Genomic DNA, 14902 nt, shown 5'->3' on the forward strand with positions numbered 1-14902 from the left:
TGGTAATTAGGTACAGTTAACCTTAACACTCCCCATATATTCAATGTTCTTTTTTAAACGTGTCAAGACCAAAATTACAATTTGGTTGGCCATTTTAGAAGGTCTTTGAGGGCTTCACCCAAGGACTCTAAGGGCCACAGGCAGGTCCTCAGCTGAACAACCTGCATTAGAGTAATCATGATAAGACATGTCTTAGCTTCTCATTTTCAAATAGAGTTTATGTATTCCCCAGGAAAAGCTTTGCTTTTAATGAAACCAAGGAAGCTGTTCTTTCTTATTAGTTTTCTAAATATTATACCCGACCAGTGTACTCAGCTGTGAGAGTAAATGGTTGCTAAATATCACTTCTGTCGTTTCCTCAAATTATAGTGGAGTGGATCAAAAAGAAAAAAGAAAAAAAGAAGAGAAAAGAAAAAAAAAAAGTCTATTCCAGCTTAGCAGGAACAAACAAACAAGCAAACACATCTCCCAAGAGCACATTTTAACACCTCTTCAAAATGGCTCCAGGGAATATGACTAGCATGTCACGAGCCATTAGATGCTGCAGGAAAGCATTAAGCTTTGCTGCTGAAATGATGTGAAATAGAAAAGCAACCCTCAGTTCAAATATTACATAGAATATCTAAGGGTAAAATAATTGATAAGGCCCAGTTATTCAAGTGCCTTCTTTGCTTGAGTTATTTCCATCTCAGCTGGTTATTGTAAGAGCTCTCTAGCTTGAAATTTTTTTTTGAAGAGGTGCCATCTAGGGAAGAGTCAGATAAGAGGAAACACAGTTTCCACAGTTACGTAATGGGTGGAACAGGAGTTTTACGAGGGATCCTTAATGCTAAGTAACAGTGACACTTCAGTACTCAACATTAATTGGTTCTGGTAGACACGATGAGTACCAAACAAAAATTTTCCCATAAGGAATAATGTAAATAAATGTAATGTGTCCCAAATCCAAATGCAAATTTTTAAAGGCAATGTATTAAAAAAATAAGGTTGTATATAACAGAGTTGTAAGGGACCCTGTAGATCATCTAGTCCAATCCCCCACCCAAACAGGACACCGTACATACTGGTATCATTATATGAGAAATAAACCTAGAAATTAATAAATACTTAGATTAAATAAAATAAAACTTCAGTTTACCTGTAGTGATGAGGGGGAGAAAATACACAAATTGATTACAGAAGCTAAGATAAGACTGGAAGAAGATGTGAAAAGGGCAAGAGTTACCCCATGACTAACGTGGCATCCTTTGTTTCGGCTGGAAAGGTTAGCGAGTCACGAGGCAACCAGCATCAATAAGTTCTAGCTGGCGTGTTGAGTACTAAAGAAAAGATGAGTACCGGGACGAAATTTTCCTATCAAAATGCATCGAGTACCAAATTCCACGAGTTTCAAAGCTGTTGAGTCCCGAGGTACTTCTGTATAAGGCTATACAGTTGATGGTGGGGAAATTGTACTTTCAAACTTGCAAGGTTCTATTAGTGCAGCTTTACAATAAAAAATAGAATTAGGTTATTTGGTTATGTCTGGTCTAGCTATTTAAGGCTGAGACGGAGTCAAGACTGGAGAACTGGCAATACTCAACACTGAAGGGGTCTTCTCCAATAATAATCACAATATTGCTACAAGGCTCATTTCTAGAAGTGAAATAAATCTGCTGAGAATCGTTGCTTGCAGTTCAGCTCAGTTTTAATATTTTAGGTATAATCACATCATCAACATTTGCAGTCTCAAGACAGATATGGAACGTTTATCCTATGGAGATATGACTGAAGTAAGTATGATGTGTGTTTATTCAATTTCAGGATGCTAAATTAAACTGCCAACTTACTTTTTGCTTATTTTGTGTATTGGTATCTCACCTCATGGCAACATATTTGGAGAACCCCCCCTGATTTTATACACATGGTAACTCAGTGAGGTACGATGGATGGAGAGAGAATCATTGATGTCCAATCTCCTGGCCAGTTGGTTAATTAATGACAGCGTTATGTTTGCTTTTACAAGAAAGAAAAATGCATCACTGGGCCTGAAGCCAATTGGTAAAACTAACCTTAGATATTCTACCTAGTATGAAGGGTTCAAAACCTCAATGTTAATGCATGTTAAAATCTTCAGATGTTATATCAGATTTGTGAAACAGTGATACAGATGCACACACGCAAAGCATGCCCACCAAGCCACGCCCACTGAACCGGTGGTAAAACTTTGTGAATCCCAACACTGGGTGACATGATTCTGATTTCAGGGCTGCTACAGATATAGACTGACTTTCAGAACATACTAAGCTATTATTGGGTTAGTCATGGCTTGTTGGATAAATCACGATATGTTGTGCGCAAGGTAATAAGCCACAAAGCATAGCTAATACACCCCTGGCTTCAAATAACATGGTAGGCTAATGTAAACTGGGATTGGATCCAGTTTGCTGTGGGAACTTATCTGTCAGTTGATCAGTAACGGGTAGGCCAAGATGTTAAACCAATCGTGTTTTGCTAATTTAATTTTGATGTGTTTCATAAACCCAGCATTTGTCATAATACATTGAGCCTAAATTGGGTCATGTTGTATTTTTATCACCAAAGAATTAGTGGATCTGAAGGAGAGAGAGAGAAAAAAGTTGCTTTAAATATTCCTATTTTATTGTTTGAGCAATCTGCTGTATTTTCCTGGAAATGACTGTAATACTAGCAAGTCTGAACCCTGGGGAGGAAAAAAAATCTATTCTAACAAGATTTGGCATTTTGTCCCTCCAAGCTAGCTTGTCAGTTTACATTTTCATTCTCGGCACTCTGGCTTGCAACACGATCGAACTTGGGACTCATAGTTACGAAATAATTTTGCCCTGGCTACTCTGCTCAACATCTGTGGACGTTGTGAAAATGGCATTATGGCCTCACTGGAATTCTTATAGCCGCTATTGATTTCCGAGTTTCTGACATACTGAGAGATTCCTAGGAGAAAAATCTTGAACATATCTTTTTAGGAATTCCCTGTAAACATACATGCCATATAATTGGTTGCTCGCTGTAAATAAAATATATGGCGAAGGGCCAGGATTGTGGTTAGTTATGGGGCAGGAAGGAACCACACAAACATTATCCACAGTCCCAACCCTAGAACTAATAGCACCTCACCATAACAATTTCCCAAAAGGAAAGAGAGTTTTCTACCTTTAAACCAAGCCTCTAAGTCAGGGGTGTCCAACCTTGGCAACTTTAAGACTTGTGGACTTCAACTCCCAGAATTCCTCAGCCAGCAAAGCTGGCTGAGGAATTCTGGGAGTTGAAGTCCACAAGTCTTAAAGTTGCCAAGGTTGGACACCCCTGCTCTAAGTCAAATTAGTCACTCTGCAGCTGTTCTTAGAGAAAAAAGAGAGAAAAAAACTGGCAAAAGATCAGAGGTCAGGAAAATATCATAATTTGTCAGCCCTTTGAGGTCAACCAAGTCAGAAAATAGATGCCACCAGGACTGCTGTAAACTATAGTTGCAGAGTCATGTAAAATAACTTGACCGAGAGTTTCTCCCCATGTTATACCAAAGAAAATCAAGATGGGACAATCTTGAGTTTCTTTCTCACTCTCTCCTCTCTTGCAGGGCTAAGATTGTGTTTTCCTAGGCTGTGGAGTACCTTATTCCAGTACATTCCTCCATGTAATTCAAGCAGCAATCAACTTCAACTCTTTAGAGGAAGTGATAGGAAGGATGCGTGGTGTGGTTGAAGCCCCATTGTCAACAAGACAATCATAGTTGTGTGATAAATCTATGGTTGTGGATGTCATCTTAACTTTTTTGTTTTCTCTCTCCTTTTCATGCATGGATGTCCCTGTTCCCTTCATAATTTATCAGTACTTGGGGCCTAATATTCTTCTTTTTTGCCTGCTAAGATTTATCTGTCTCTCTGCAGAATACAACAGTTGGCCAAAATATTTTTTCAGAAAATTAGGCTGACTCTACGGTACTCTAAGACAGGGGTCCCCAACCACCGGTCCGCGGACCGGTACCGGTCCACGGAACAAGTCCTACCGGGCCGCTGGCTTGCTGGGCGCCACCATCTTTTTGATGAAAAAGTGCTTCTGGTGAGCTTTTCCGGGTAGAAAGCTCACCGGAAGCACGTTTTCATCAAAAAAGATGGCGGCGCCAGCTGATGCCGGTACCGGGCCGCAGCGTAAAAAAGGTTGGGGATCACTGCTCTAAGATGAACACCTAGCAGCCCTGTCTGCTCTAACAAAAAAGAACATTTTGATCTATGGAATAAAGAATCAGCCCTCTGAATGTTTGCCATAAATGCTGAAAAATTTCATAACCTGACAATGTCACATAATGTTCACATTGCAATAAGGATAGAAAGCTGGGTTGTTGTTTTTTAAAGTGGTTATATGAATATTATATATTTGGGTTTGATTGATGTCTCCCTTCTGTTTTTTTTAAAGATAGGAGAAGGGGCTCTGACCCTTTCTGGAGGTCAGAAGCAGCGAATCAGTTTGGCTCGTGCTGTGTATGCAAACCGAGATATTTATTTATTGGATGATCCTTTGTCCGCCGTGGATGCTCAAGTTGGAAAGTCTATTTTTGAAGAATGCATTAAGAAAGCTCTTAAAGAGAAAACCATCCTACTGGTATCACATCAGCTGCAGGTAAACAAATTGCTGAAAGAAATGGGAAAGAACTGTATAGGGCCATGAGTGTGAACCTATGGCATGCATGCATGCCTCCCGCCATCCAGCTGATCTTCGGGTCTCTGCCACACATGCACAAGGGGGCGCACATACGGCAGTTGAGCATACATACCTGGGTGCACATGTGCAGGGGCAGGGCTCATGCACAGGGGTCTTGCATGCATGCTTGGGGTAACGGGGGTTGTGCGTGCATGTGCAGGGGTTGCATGCACGTGTGTGTGGGTGTGGGGGTCATGCATGCATGTGCGGGGGCAGGGCACATGCGTCTTGCATTTTGGGGATACATGAACACACACACGCTCTGGGCACTTGGTGCTGAAAAGGTTAGCCATCACTGGTATAGGGAATGGCTATGAGGAATAGCATCCTAAATCAGAAATTCACCCAGGGATGGAGTTTGGATGAAAGTAATCCAATATAGGTAGTGATGGGATTCAAAATAATTTCTTTCAACAACCAGTTCACCAAATTGCTCAGGAAGTTAACAACCAGTTCTCCTGAACCAGTGCGAACCGCTGAATCCCACCACTGAATATAGGTAGACACAATTGAGTCCAACATTTCGGTGGCTGAGGGAGACGTTTGTTAAGTGAACTTTGCGCCATTTTATGACCTTTCTTGTCGCAGTTATGAAGTGAATCGCTGCAGTTGTTCAGTGAGTAACTTGGTTGTTAAATGAATCTGGCTTTTCCCCCATTGACTTTGCTTGTCACATGGCTGCAAAAGGGGAATCAGAGGACCCCAGGGCATTGCCACCGTCATAAGATAGGCTCAAGATCCAGAGGGATCTTGACAGACTAGAACACTGGGCTGTATCTAACACAATGAAATCCAATGTAGAGAAAAGTAAAGTCCTACACTTAGGCAAGAAAAACCAAAAGGACACATGTAGACCGGGTGAAACCAGGCTTAGCAGCAGTAACTGTGAGAGGGATCTTGGGGTCTTATTGGACAACCAGCTAAATAGGAGCCAGCCGTGTGCTGCCAAAAAAGGCAACACAATCCTAAATTGCATTAACAGAAGGATACAATCAAGATCAAGGGAAGTACTAATACCACTCTATAAAGCCTTAGTAACGTCACACCTAGAGTACTGCATCCAGTTTTGGTCACCACACTATAAAAAGATGTTGAGGCTCTAGCAAAAGTACAAAGAAGAGCAACTAGGATGATTAGGGGACTGGAGACTAAGGCATATGAAGAACAGTTACAAGAACTGGGCATGGCTAGTCTAGTGAAAAGAAGGACCAGGGGAGACATGATAGCAGTATATTTGAGGGGCTACCACAGAGAGGAGGAAGGGGTCAAGCTATTTTCCAAAGCACCCAAAGGCCAGACAAGGAATAATGGATGGAAACTGAACAAGGAGAGATTTAATCTGGAAATAAGGAGAAACTTTCTGACAGTGAGAACAATCAACCAATGAAACAGAAGTTGCCTTCAGAAGTTGTGGGAGCGCCATCACTTGAGACTTTCAAGAAGAGATTGAACTGCCATTTGTCAGAAATGGTGTAGGGTCTTCTGCTTGGGCGGGGGGTTGGACTAGATGACCTATAAGGTCCCTTCCAACTCTGATTATGTTATAAATATGAGTCAGTTGCCACGGGTCCGAATTTTGATCACGTGACCATGGAGATTCCACAAAGATCGTAAGTGTGAAAAACAATCCTAAATCACTTTTTTCGGTGCCATTGTCACTTGAACCACTCTCTATGAACAGTTGTAAGTCAAGAATTATGTGCAAATCATTTTTGCAAGATGGATTCTGACCTTTTTGGAAGTCTTTTAAAAGCTTTTTTAAATAATTTATAAGATGGTGTTGGTTTTTTAAAAATAATTTTAAAGACTTTATCGTCCTGGGACCTTTAAGACTCCTTTAGTCTCGCTTTCTTCTGAGAATATGCCATTCTATTCCCCAAACCCCAATTTACATATTTTTTCATCTTTCTTCGTCAGTATGTCTTCAATACTTAGCATGTTCAACCAATGTTCATCCCCAAGCTGCTTTCTACCACCAGCCCTCCATTCCCTCCCCCATTTTTTTTTTTTTTAATTCCTGCAAATCATTAGAGCCTCTTCAGAGCTGCTAATATTTTTCTCTGGTGTGTGAACGTTCCCTTCGTAATGACCTACATTTGGAGAGTAAGTGTGCTATTAGTTTAGGAGTAACAAGCATTCTGGGTTTTATGCCCTTGGAGAGAGACAATGGCACAGTGAGTCTAACATAACAGAAAATGAATTAGAGCATTTGGCAATGCTCTCACAACATTGAGCGGGGAGGTGGTGGTGTGGTTTGGTTTTCAGGCAGTGATTGTGGGTTGGAGTATTGAGGTCAGCAACCATTCATCCTTTCCACAGTAGATGCAACATTTGCGGGTCTTTTGAGTCTTTGCCACCGGGTTGTTTAACCATTTGTTGTGGTTAAAAGACTTCTCAACAAACACCCCCCACCATTGTATTTGGTTATTTCATCTTCCCTCCTCTTTTTCTTGGACAATAAAATATCTTTTCCATACCAGCAGAGGGCACAGAAGGCATGAAATTCTCTTTAGAGCCCTTGATCCACTTAAAACAGAACAGGAACAGAGATGCTCATTTTAAAGAATGGGGAGAATTTGTATCGTCTGACCTAAACAGAGCCCCTGGGGCTTACAGATTGTACATTCTTCCCAAAGCAATAGCGATTTGTTGATATCTTTTTGTTTTCTGTAATAGTGCTGCTGTTTCAGCCAGGCCTAAGAAACCAGACTGTGCCCTATAAACATATTTTTCTAAAATCTGCACTCTTTTTTTCTGTTGAACAGAAGCAAATCTGTGCCTCTCTGTCTCTGTGTATTTTATCTATCTACCTTTTTTCCATTTTGTGTGTGTGTGTGTGTGTGTGTGTGTGTGTGTGTGTGTGTGTGAGAGAGAGAGAGAGAGAGAGAGAGATGGAAGTATATATATCTGGCAAAATCCATTTTATTGGTTTGATTGAAATTTGTGGTCCAGTTCAGTTCCAGCTTGAATCCACTTTGATTTCAGAAATCTTTTCAATTCACTTTGAATGTCTAACCTAATACTTTCATTCAAACTTCAAAAAAATTGATTAGAATAAAGGGCTCTGGGGCACACACAGAAATTCTTCAAAATGATCCAGATCAATTATTCAGTGGCATTAGTTTGACTGGGCGGTTGCAACTGACTTGTTGATTCAGTGCGGAAATCTCATCTGATCCAGAGATTGGTTTCCATACGGCTTTCAAATCAAACCTCCCAATTGAACGTTTTTATGCTGCCACAATACGGCATACTGCAACCTGCACCCGTCCATCCACCTTTCTTCTCTCTTTTTTTTAATTGCTATGTTTTATTTAATTGAATCTCTGTATCTTTCGGAACCAACAAATCTTGCAATCTTGCCTGCTAACAGTCCATTCCCAAGAATAACCAAAATGGGAGGTTTAAGAAATGGCTTGCTTAATATACTATCCAATATCCAATCCGCACGTAGAAAGGTTTAGATGTTGGCCTCCTTTCAAAAGAGAAAGGGGAAGGCTGAGTGTGCAAGACTGATAAAAGGAGGGAGGGGAGGAGTCCGAGGGACAGAAGTTAATCCATGATAAAAATGCAAGACTGATAAAAGTGAGGCAGGGACAGAAGTTAATCCACCCATGTCCTTGGATGGCATCTAGAAGCAGCAATGATTTGAGAGGTAAAGTGAGCTGCTGACACCTCTTCCTTTCCATTGGCATCCAAAGATTTTTCTTAATTTTAGCATTCTTCAAACATTGCCGTCTTATCTCTGACTTAACCCGGGTGGCCGAAGGAACGTTTGCTCTTTTTCTTCCTTAGCTTCATGTCCAGACTGCATAATTTGCCTGTAAGAACTTTCGAAACTCTTATCCACCAAACGAGGACATACAGGCAATCCTGGACTTACAACAATCCGTTTAGGCTGTAAAATGGGGCAAAGCTCACTCAACGACAGTCTCGTTAAGCAATGGAAGCTCAACTGTGGTCATAAGTCAAGGATTACCCATCCCCAGACCCAGGAAAGAGGGAGGCATGAGAAAGAAACTCAAAACCAGTGGTGGGATTCAAATAACTTAACAACTGGTTCTCTGTCCTAATGATTTCTTACAACAACCAGTTTATCAGTGGTGGGATTCAATTTTTTTTACTACCAGTTCTGTGGGCGTGGCTTAGTGGGCAAGGCGTGGCTTGGTGGGCATGGCAGGGGAAGGATACTGCAAAATCCCCATTCCCTCCCCACTCCACTAACTTGCTTTCCAGCTCCGTTCTCGTGTGCAGGGCAACCAAAGAAGACCCAGCCAATCAGCTGTGGGCATGGTTTGGTGGGTGTGGTATTCTGTGGGCGTGGCTTGGTCAGCATGGCTTGGTGGGCGTGGCTTGGTGGGTGTGGCAGGGGAAGGATACTGCAAAATCCCATTCCCTCCCCACCCCACTAACCTGCTTTCCAGCTCCGTTCTCCTGTGCAGGGCAACCAAAGAAGACCCAGCCGATCAGCTGGGACTCAATGGGAGGCAGAGAATAGATGGGGGCGGGGCCAGTCAGAGGTGGGATTGGCCGGTTCTCTGAACTGCTCAAAATTTCCGCTACCGGTTCTCCAGAACGGGTCAGAACCTGATGAATACCACCTCCGCAGTTCACCAAACTGCTCAGAAAATTATGCAAACTGCCTGAATCCCACCACTGAAGACAACCTCACATTGATATTGTTTGATGTAGAGGGGTCAAATTCTGCTCTTCTCTACTACAACAATAAAGACCATTTAGAAAAATGATTACAGGTAGTCCTCGACTTACAAACCGTTTGAAATTAAAATGGCCGCGTCTCTTCCTTGATCTTGTCTCTCTTGAACACGAACACCGATCCCGAAAGTCTGCAGGCACACCTCGACTCACAACAGTTCATTTAGGAACCTTTCAAAGTTACAACAGAACTGTAAAAAAGTGACTTAGGACCGTTTTTCACACTTACAACTGTTGTAGCGTCCCCATGGTCACGTGATCAAAATTCAAATACTTGGCCACTGTCTCATATTTATGATGGTTGCAGTAACCAAGAACTTAAAGAAGATTTATTAGGAGTAAACATGCAGGCACTACCTGGGTATAGCCGACTCTGAGACACATCATTCATTGTCACCCTTGACCCTGGTTTCCCCCACCACCCCCTGGGTGTATCATAATTCATATTCTCCAATGGGACACATCCATAGCCAAGAGTCATCAGTCATGCTCTCCAGTTAGAATTTTGCGCGGCAGAAACTTCACTCACCTAGAAACTATCTTTGAAAACATTTATGGAATGCAAGCTGCTTGCTGCTCCCCCCTCCCTTTCTGTTGGCAACTCTACAAAGACCATAGACCTATTTTATGAGTTGACACAGTGATTCACTTAACGAACTGCGGCAGGAGATGTTGTAAAATGGGGCAAAACTCACCTAACAAATGTCTCGCTTAACAAAATGAAAGTTTGGGGCTCAACCGTGATCGTAAATTGAGGATAGCAATATAAACGAAAGGGCCCTGAAATACAAACCCTACAACCTTCTCATTAGTTTACTGATTCTTTTCTCTTTCCTCAATACCCACAGTATCTGCAGTTTTGTGATCAAATCATCTTGCTGGAGGACGGGGAGATGTTGGAATGTGGGACCCACCCGCAGCTGTTGAAAGCCAAGGGCCGTTACTCTCAACTCTTTTATAAACAGCGTGCAGAAGACATCATTGTGGGTTTTAGTTCTCCAGGCTTATTTTGTGCTGCTGCCTATTAGCTTACCCAAAATTAGTTTTCTGATACTGGTGAAAGCTGGTTCTAGAAGACCTTTCTTCTCATCCAGCATAGAATTTGAAACTTTTGATGCCTTTTGTGATTTACCAGCAAACATTGTGTAGGCGAGAGACATCCAAGCGATTGGACAAACATTTGTCTGAAAACGCTTATAGGCTTTCCTGCTTGAGTGGGAGGTTGGATTAGAAGTTCTGAATGCTCCAACGCTTGAAGTTTTTAAGAAGAGATTGGACAACTATTTGTGGTATAGGGTTTCCTGCCTGAGCATGGGGTTGGATTAGAAGACCTCCAAAGTCCCTTCAAAACTCTGTTATTCTATTCTATTCTATTCTATTCTATTCTATTCTATTCTATTCTATTCTATTCTACCCTACCCTACCCTACCCTACCCTACCCTACCCTACTCTATTCTATTCTATTCTAATTTCTTTTCTACTCCTACTCCTACTCCTACTTCTATTCTATTCTATTCTATTCTATTCTATTCTATTCTATTCTATTCTATTCTATTCTATTCTATTCTATTCTATTCTATTCTATTCTATTCTATTCTATTCTATTCTATTCTATTCCATTCCATTCCATTCCATTCTATTATATTCTATTAATTTCTTTCCTATTCCTACTCCTACTCCTACTCCTACTCCTACTCCTACTCCTATTCCTATTCCATTCCTTTCCTTTCCTTTCCTTTCCTTTCCTTTCCTTTCCTTTCCTTTCCTTTCCTTTCCTTTCCATTCCTATTCCTATTCCTATTCCTATTCCTATTCCTATTCCATTCCTTTCCTTTCCATTCCATTCCATTCCATTCCATTCCATTCCTTTCCTTTCCATTCCATTCCATTCCATTCCTTTCCTTTCCTTTCCATTCCTATTCCTATTCCTATTCCATTCCATTCCTTTCCTTTCCTTTCCATTCCATTCCATTCCATTCCATTCCTTTCCTTTCCATTCCATTCCATTCCTTTCCTTTCCTTTCCATTCCTATTCCTATTCCTATTCCTATTCCTATTCCTATTCCATTCCTTTCCTTTCCATTCCATTCCATTCCATTCCTTTCCTTTCCATTCCATTCCATTCCTTTCCTTTCCTTTCCATTCCTATTCCTATTCCTATTCCTATTCCTATTCCATTCCTTTCCTTTCCATTCCTTTCCATTCCATTCCATTCCATTCCATTCCATTCCTATTCCTATTCCTATTCCATTCCTTTCCTTTCCATTCCATTCCATTCCATTCTTGCTTTAAAACCTCCCAGGTCCCTTCCATCTCTCTTATTCTGTTATATTTCAATGCCTCATCCACACTTCCCAAGCACGAACACAAAGAACAATGTGGTTCATGCACCAATGCTGGCACTATTCTGAGATTTCCACTGCCATTTGCACCTCACAAACTTTTCGAAGCATGCACAGATGAAGAGAAAATGCACAAAAGCAGCAGCGTCTGTGTGGAGAACAAAGGGGATGTGACTCATGCAATCAGTACCATGTGCAATACTGTGATATTTTTCCGTGTGCATTGTGATATTCCAGGCATGTGCCAAAAGTACAGCGATTGTGGCTCAACCCGCACCATGCTGGCTCAGGAATTCTGAGAGTTGAAGCCAACAAGTCATAAAGGCGGCTATTGTTCCCCACCTCTGGGTTAGACAGACGTTTGTATATGATCTTAGCTGGGCTTCTTCCTTCTCAAATGAAAAATTCTGACTTTGTTTACTTTAGATTGCAGACAACCAATTTTTCCCGTCATCGTCAGATGAATTAATGAAAAAGAAAGATACCCAGGATCACAATCCAGACAACTCTTCCGCAGAATTGAAAGCTCCTGGTAAAATTGTTTCCTTTCCTCCTTTATATTTTTAACGGTCGCAAGTATTAGCTTGACTTTCCCCTCACTTTTCATCTCCCAAGGTTTTGATGAGCCTGATGATATGGAGACTAAGAAAGACCTTAAAAGAGGAATGAGCAGAAGTAAGTTTTATTTTGCCTTCTGTGCAATCAAATCCCCAAATCTCACTCTCAACCCCTGTAGAGTACAAAAGCAACTGGTTCATATCAGTTGCTTGATATCTAGGCTTGCTTCGATAATTGCTTCAAAGTTAGGCCTTGGTACTTTTGAGGCATAATTAATATTCCAATATAATTTTTATCAGAATGCTTTCCCCTCCCCCTTCATCAAAATGTTATTACACACCAAATAGTTGGTGCACGTAAGCAAGGTATTTATCTTGCTGAAGAACTAGTAGAAGAACAGCTTATTTTATGTCCATCTGCGTTATAGTTCTAGAAACAAATTATTTCGGCTGGACAAGCTCCTTGATAGATTCTACTTATAGTAAGGTTGTTCTAGTTTGGGAACCCTATAACTGGATTCTAGACTTGGTTTAACAGAAGAGTTGCTGAGCTGACTTATCCTGTGATGTTCAAACCAATAATATTATGGCTTCATATGATAGTCTCGGTCATGGAACATGATTGGTCATGGAAGACAAAACCGGTGACCAACCCAAATTGAATCCATGGAACATGCTGAATGCAAGTGACCCAACAGCATGGCTGGCTGGGGAATGCTGGGAGTTGAAGTCCATGTAGTTGGGAAACATTGAACTAGATGCAGCTCCTCCACCATTTTCTGGAACTGTAAGACAGAGATGCTATGAAGCAATGAACATGCTCTAGTAGGCTAGAAACCAATCCTCTTTAAAGATGTGGAGTGGATTTTACTCCGCTAGTTGTGGTTGACTATAGGCTCATTTCCTTTTCAAGGCCATTGACCCTGGGCTGTCTGAAGACACTTTCAGGGTCATGTGGCCAGCGTGATGTCACAGAGTGCTGTTACTTTTCCACCAAAGTGATACCTGTTTATCTACTCACATTTGCATGCTTTTGAACTGCTAGATTGGCAGAAGCTAAGCTGAGGACAGGAGCTCACCCCATCTGTGGCGCTTGGGTTTCAAACCCGGGCTGCCAGCTTTTGGGATGACAAGCCCAGAGTCTTAACCACTGAGCCACCACACTGCCCTAAGTCTTATCATGTTCCCTCAAATATGTTTAAGGAAAAGGCATGCCAGAAGATGCTTTTCCCAACTAAATGGAAGTTCTGGAAATGCCACATTAAAAAAAAAAATTGAAAATTAAGTCAAAGACCACAGAGAGAGGCCTGGTGAATTCTGTGCCTAAAAAGTTCCGAAGAGGAAATGGGAAAAAGAAAAAAAGAAAAAAAAGCTCAAACTCCAAGCTAAATCAGACCCTTGGGGCAATTTTCCTTCTGACCTGCCTCTGCTTTGTTCACAATCAAAAGAGGAGAATAAAAAAAAATCAATTGGGTTTTGCATCCCAGCTGCTGGCAGTATTGATCACTTCAGGTAAATCAATCTCCTCTCCAGTTGCATTCTTGTCATGGACTTCCACTCAATCAACAGCCATTAGAGAAACAAAAGGAGCATTTTCCATATGGCTTCATCCAGGGGGAATGGCGGGTGGGGGGGGGAGGAAAGGGGGCCATTTGTGAAGGCCCTTGCGAAGCTGCAAATGTTCATTTGAGTAGCTAGGCTCAATCGACGTCCAATTTTGCTTCAAATGCATGAGAATTATCATCCTTGGGTAAGGTTGTGGTGCGAATAAATGCTTGGTGATTTCTGCCACAGCTCCTGAAGGCCAGCTGATTCAAAAAGAGGAGAAGGCAGAAGGTTGGATCAAATGGGAAATCTACCATACTTATATCAAGGCATCTGGAGGTATATGCCGTAAACCGGTTGTGCAATTTCTGAAATGCATTTGTTCATGGTAAATTTCTGCAAAACTCATATCTGTGGACATGCAAACGCACCTGTATAATATATAATACCTGGGTATGATGGCATAATGTGTCAAAGAGATGTGGTGGGAATTTAAATTGACTTGGAAAAAAAATCTATCTCCCAAATAGATTTAGGACTGATTGAGAAGCCTTGATAGCTTTGTTTTGGCGTCAAGTATTTATTAATACCCCACAACTATCTGAGCATTTTGCCTTTTCTTTTGTTCCCTTGCAAAAGAGGCATCTTACTTTATATATTATAAAACAGATATAGAGACTCTGGACAAAGTGCAGATGAGGAGGCTGGAGGCTAAAAAAAAAAGAAGAATGTTTTCAGGAAATGGGTTTGTCTAGCCTAGTGAAAAGGAGGAGTAGAGGTGATATGATAGCAATGTTGCAATATTTGAGGGGCTTCCAAAGAGAAGAGGGTGGGGTCAAGCTGTTCTCCAAAGCACCTGAAGGCAGGACAAGAAGCAACAGATGGAAACTAATCAAGGAGACAAGCACCTTAGAACTAAGGAGAAATTTCCTGACAGTTAGAACAATTAATCATTGGAAGGGCTTTCCTGGAGAAGTTGTGAGTTTTCCATCACTGGAGGTTTTCAAAAAGAGATTGGACAGCCAT

The 14902-nt window shown here is 41.4% G+C and overlaps 1 protein-coding gene across 1 annotated transcript in view; it reads left to right on the forward strand.

The window, feature by feature from the left end:
* LOC113417530 (ATP-binding cassette sub-family C member 12-like) overlaps nucleotides 1–14902 on the forward strand; it is a 59795-nt gene that overhangs the window by 15693 nt on the left and 29200 nt on the right. The window contains exons 12-17 of the mRNA XM_087971791.1: nucleotides 1700–1772; nucleotides 4432–4635; nucleotides 10281–10415; nucleotides 12201–12306; nucleotides 12390–12449; nucleotides 14126–14215. Coding sequence (XP_087827917.1) covers nucleotides 1700–1772; nucleotides 4432–4635; nucleotides 10281–10415; nucleotides 12201–12306; nucleotides 12390–12449; nucleotides 14126–14215 — 668 coding nt within the window. The remainder of the gene's footprint in view (nucleotides 1–1699; nucleotides 1773–4431; nucleotides 4636–10280; nucleotides 10416–12200; nucleotides 12307–12389; nucleotides 12450–14125; nucleotides 14216–14902) is intronic.

Source organism: Notechis scutatus, chromosome 9 (genome assembly GCF_049901735.1).
Source record: "Notechis scutatus isolate UNSWTSFEM ecotype Mainland chromosome 9, rNotScu1.2, whole genome shotgun sequence".
NCBI classification, from domain to species: Eukaryota; Metazoa; Chordata; class Lepidosauria; order Squamata; family Elapidae; genus Notechis; species Notechis scutatus.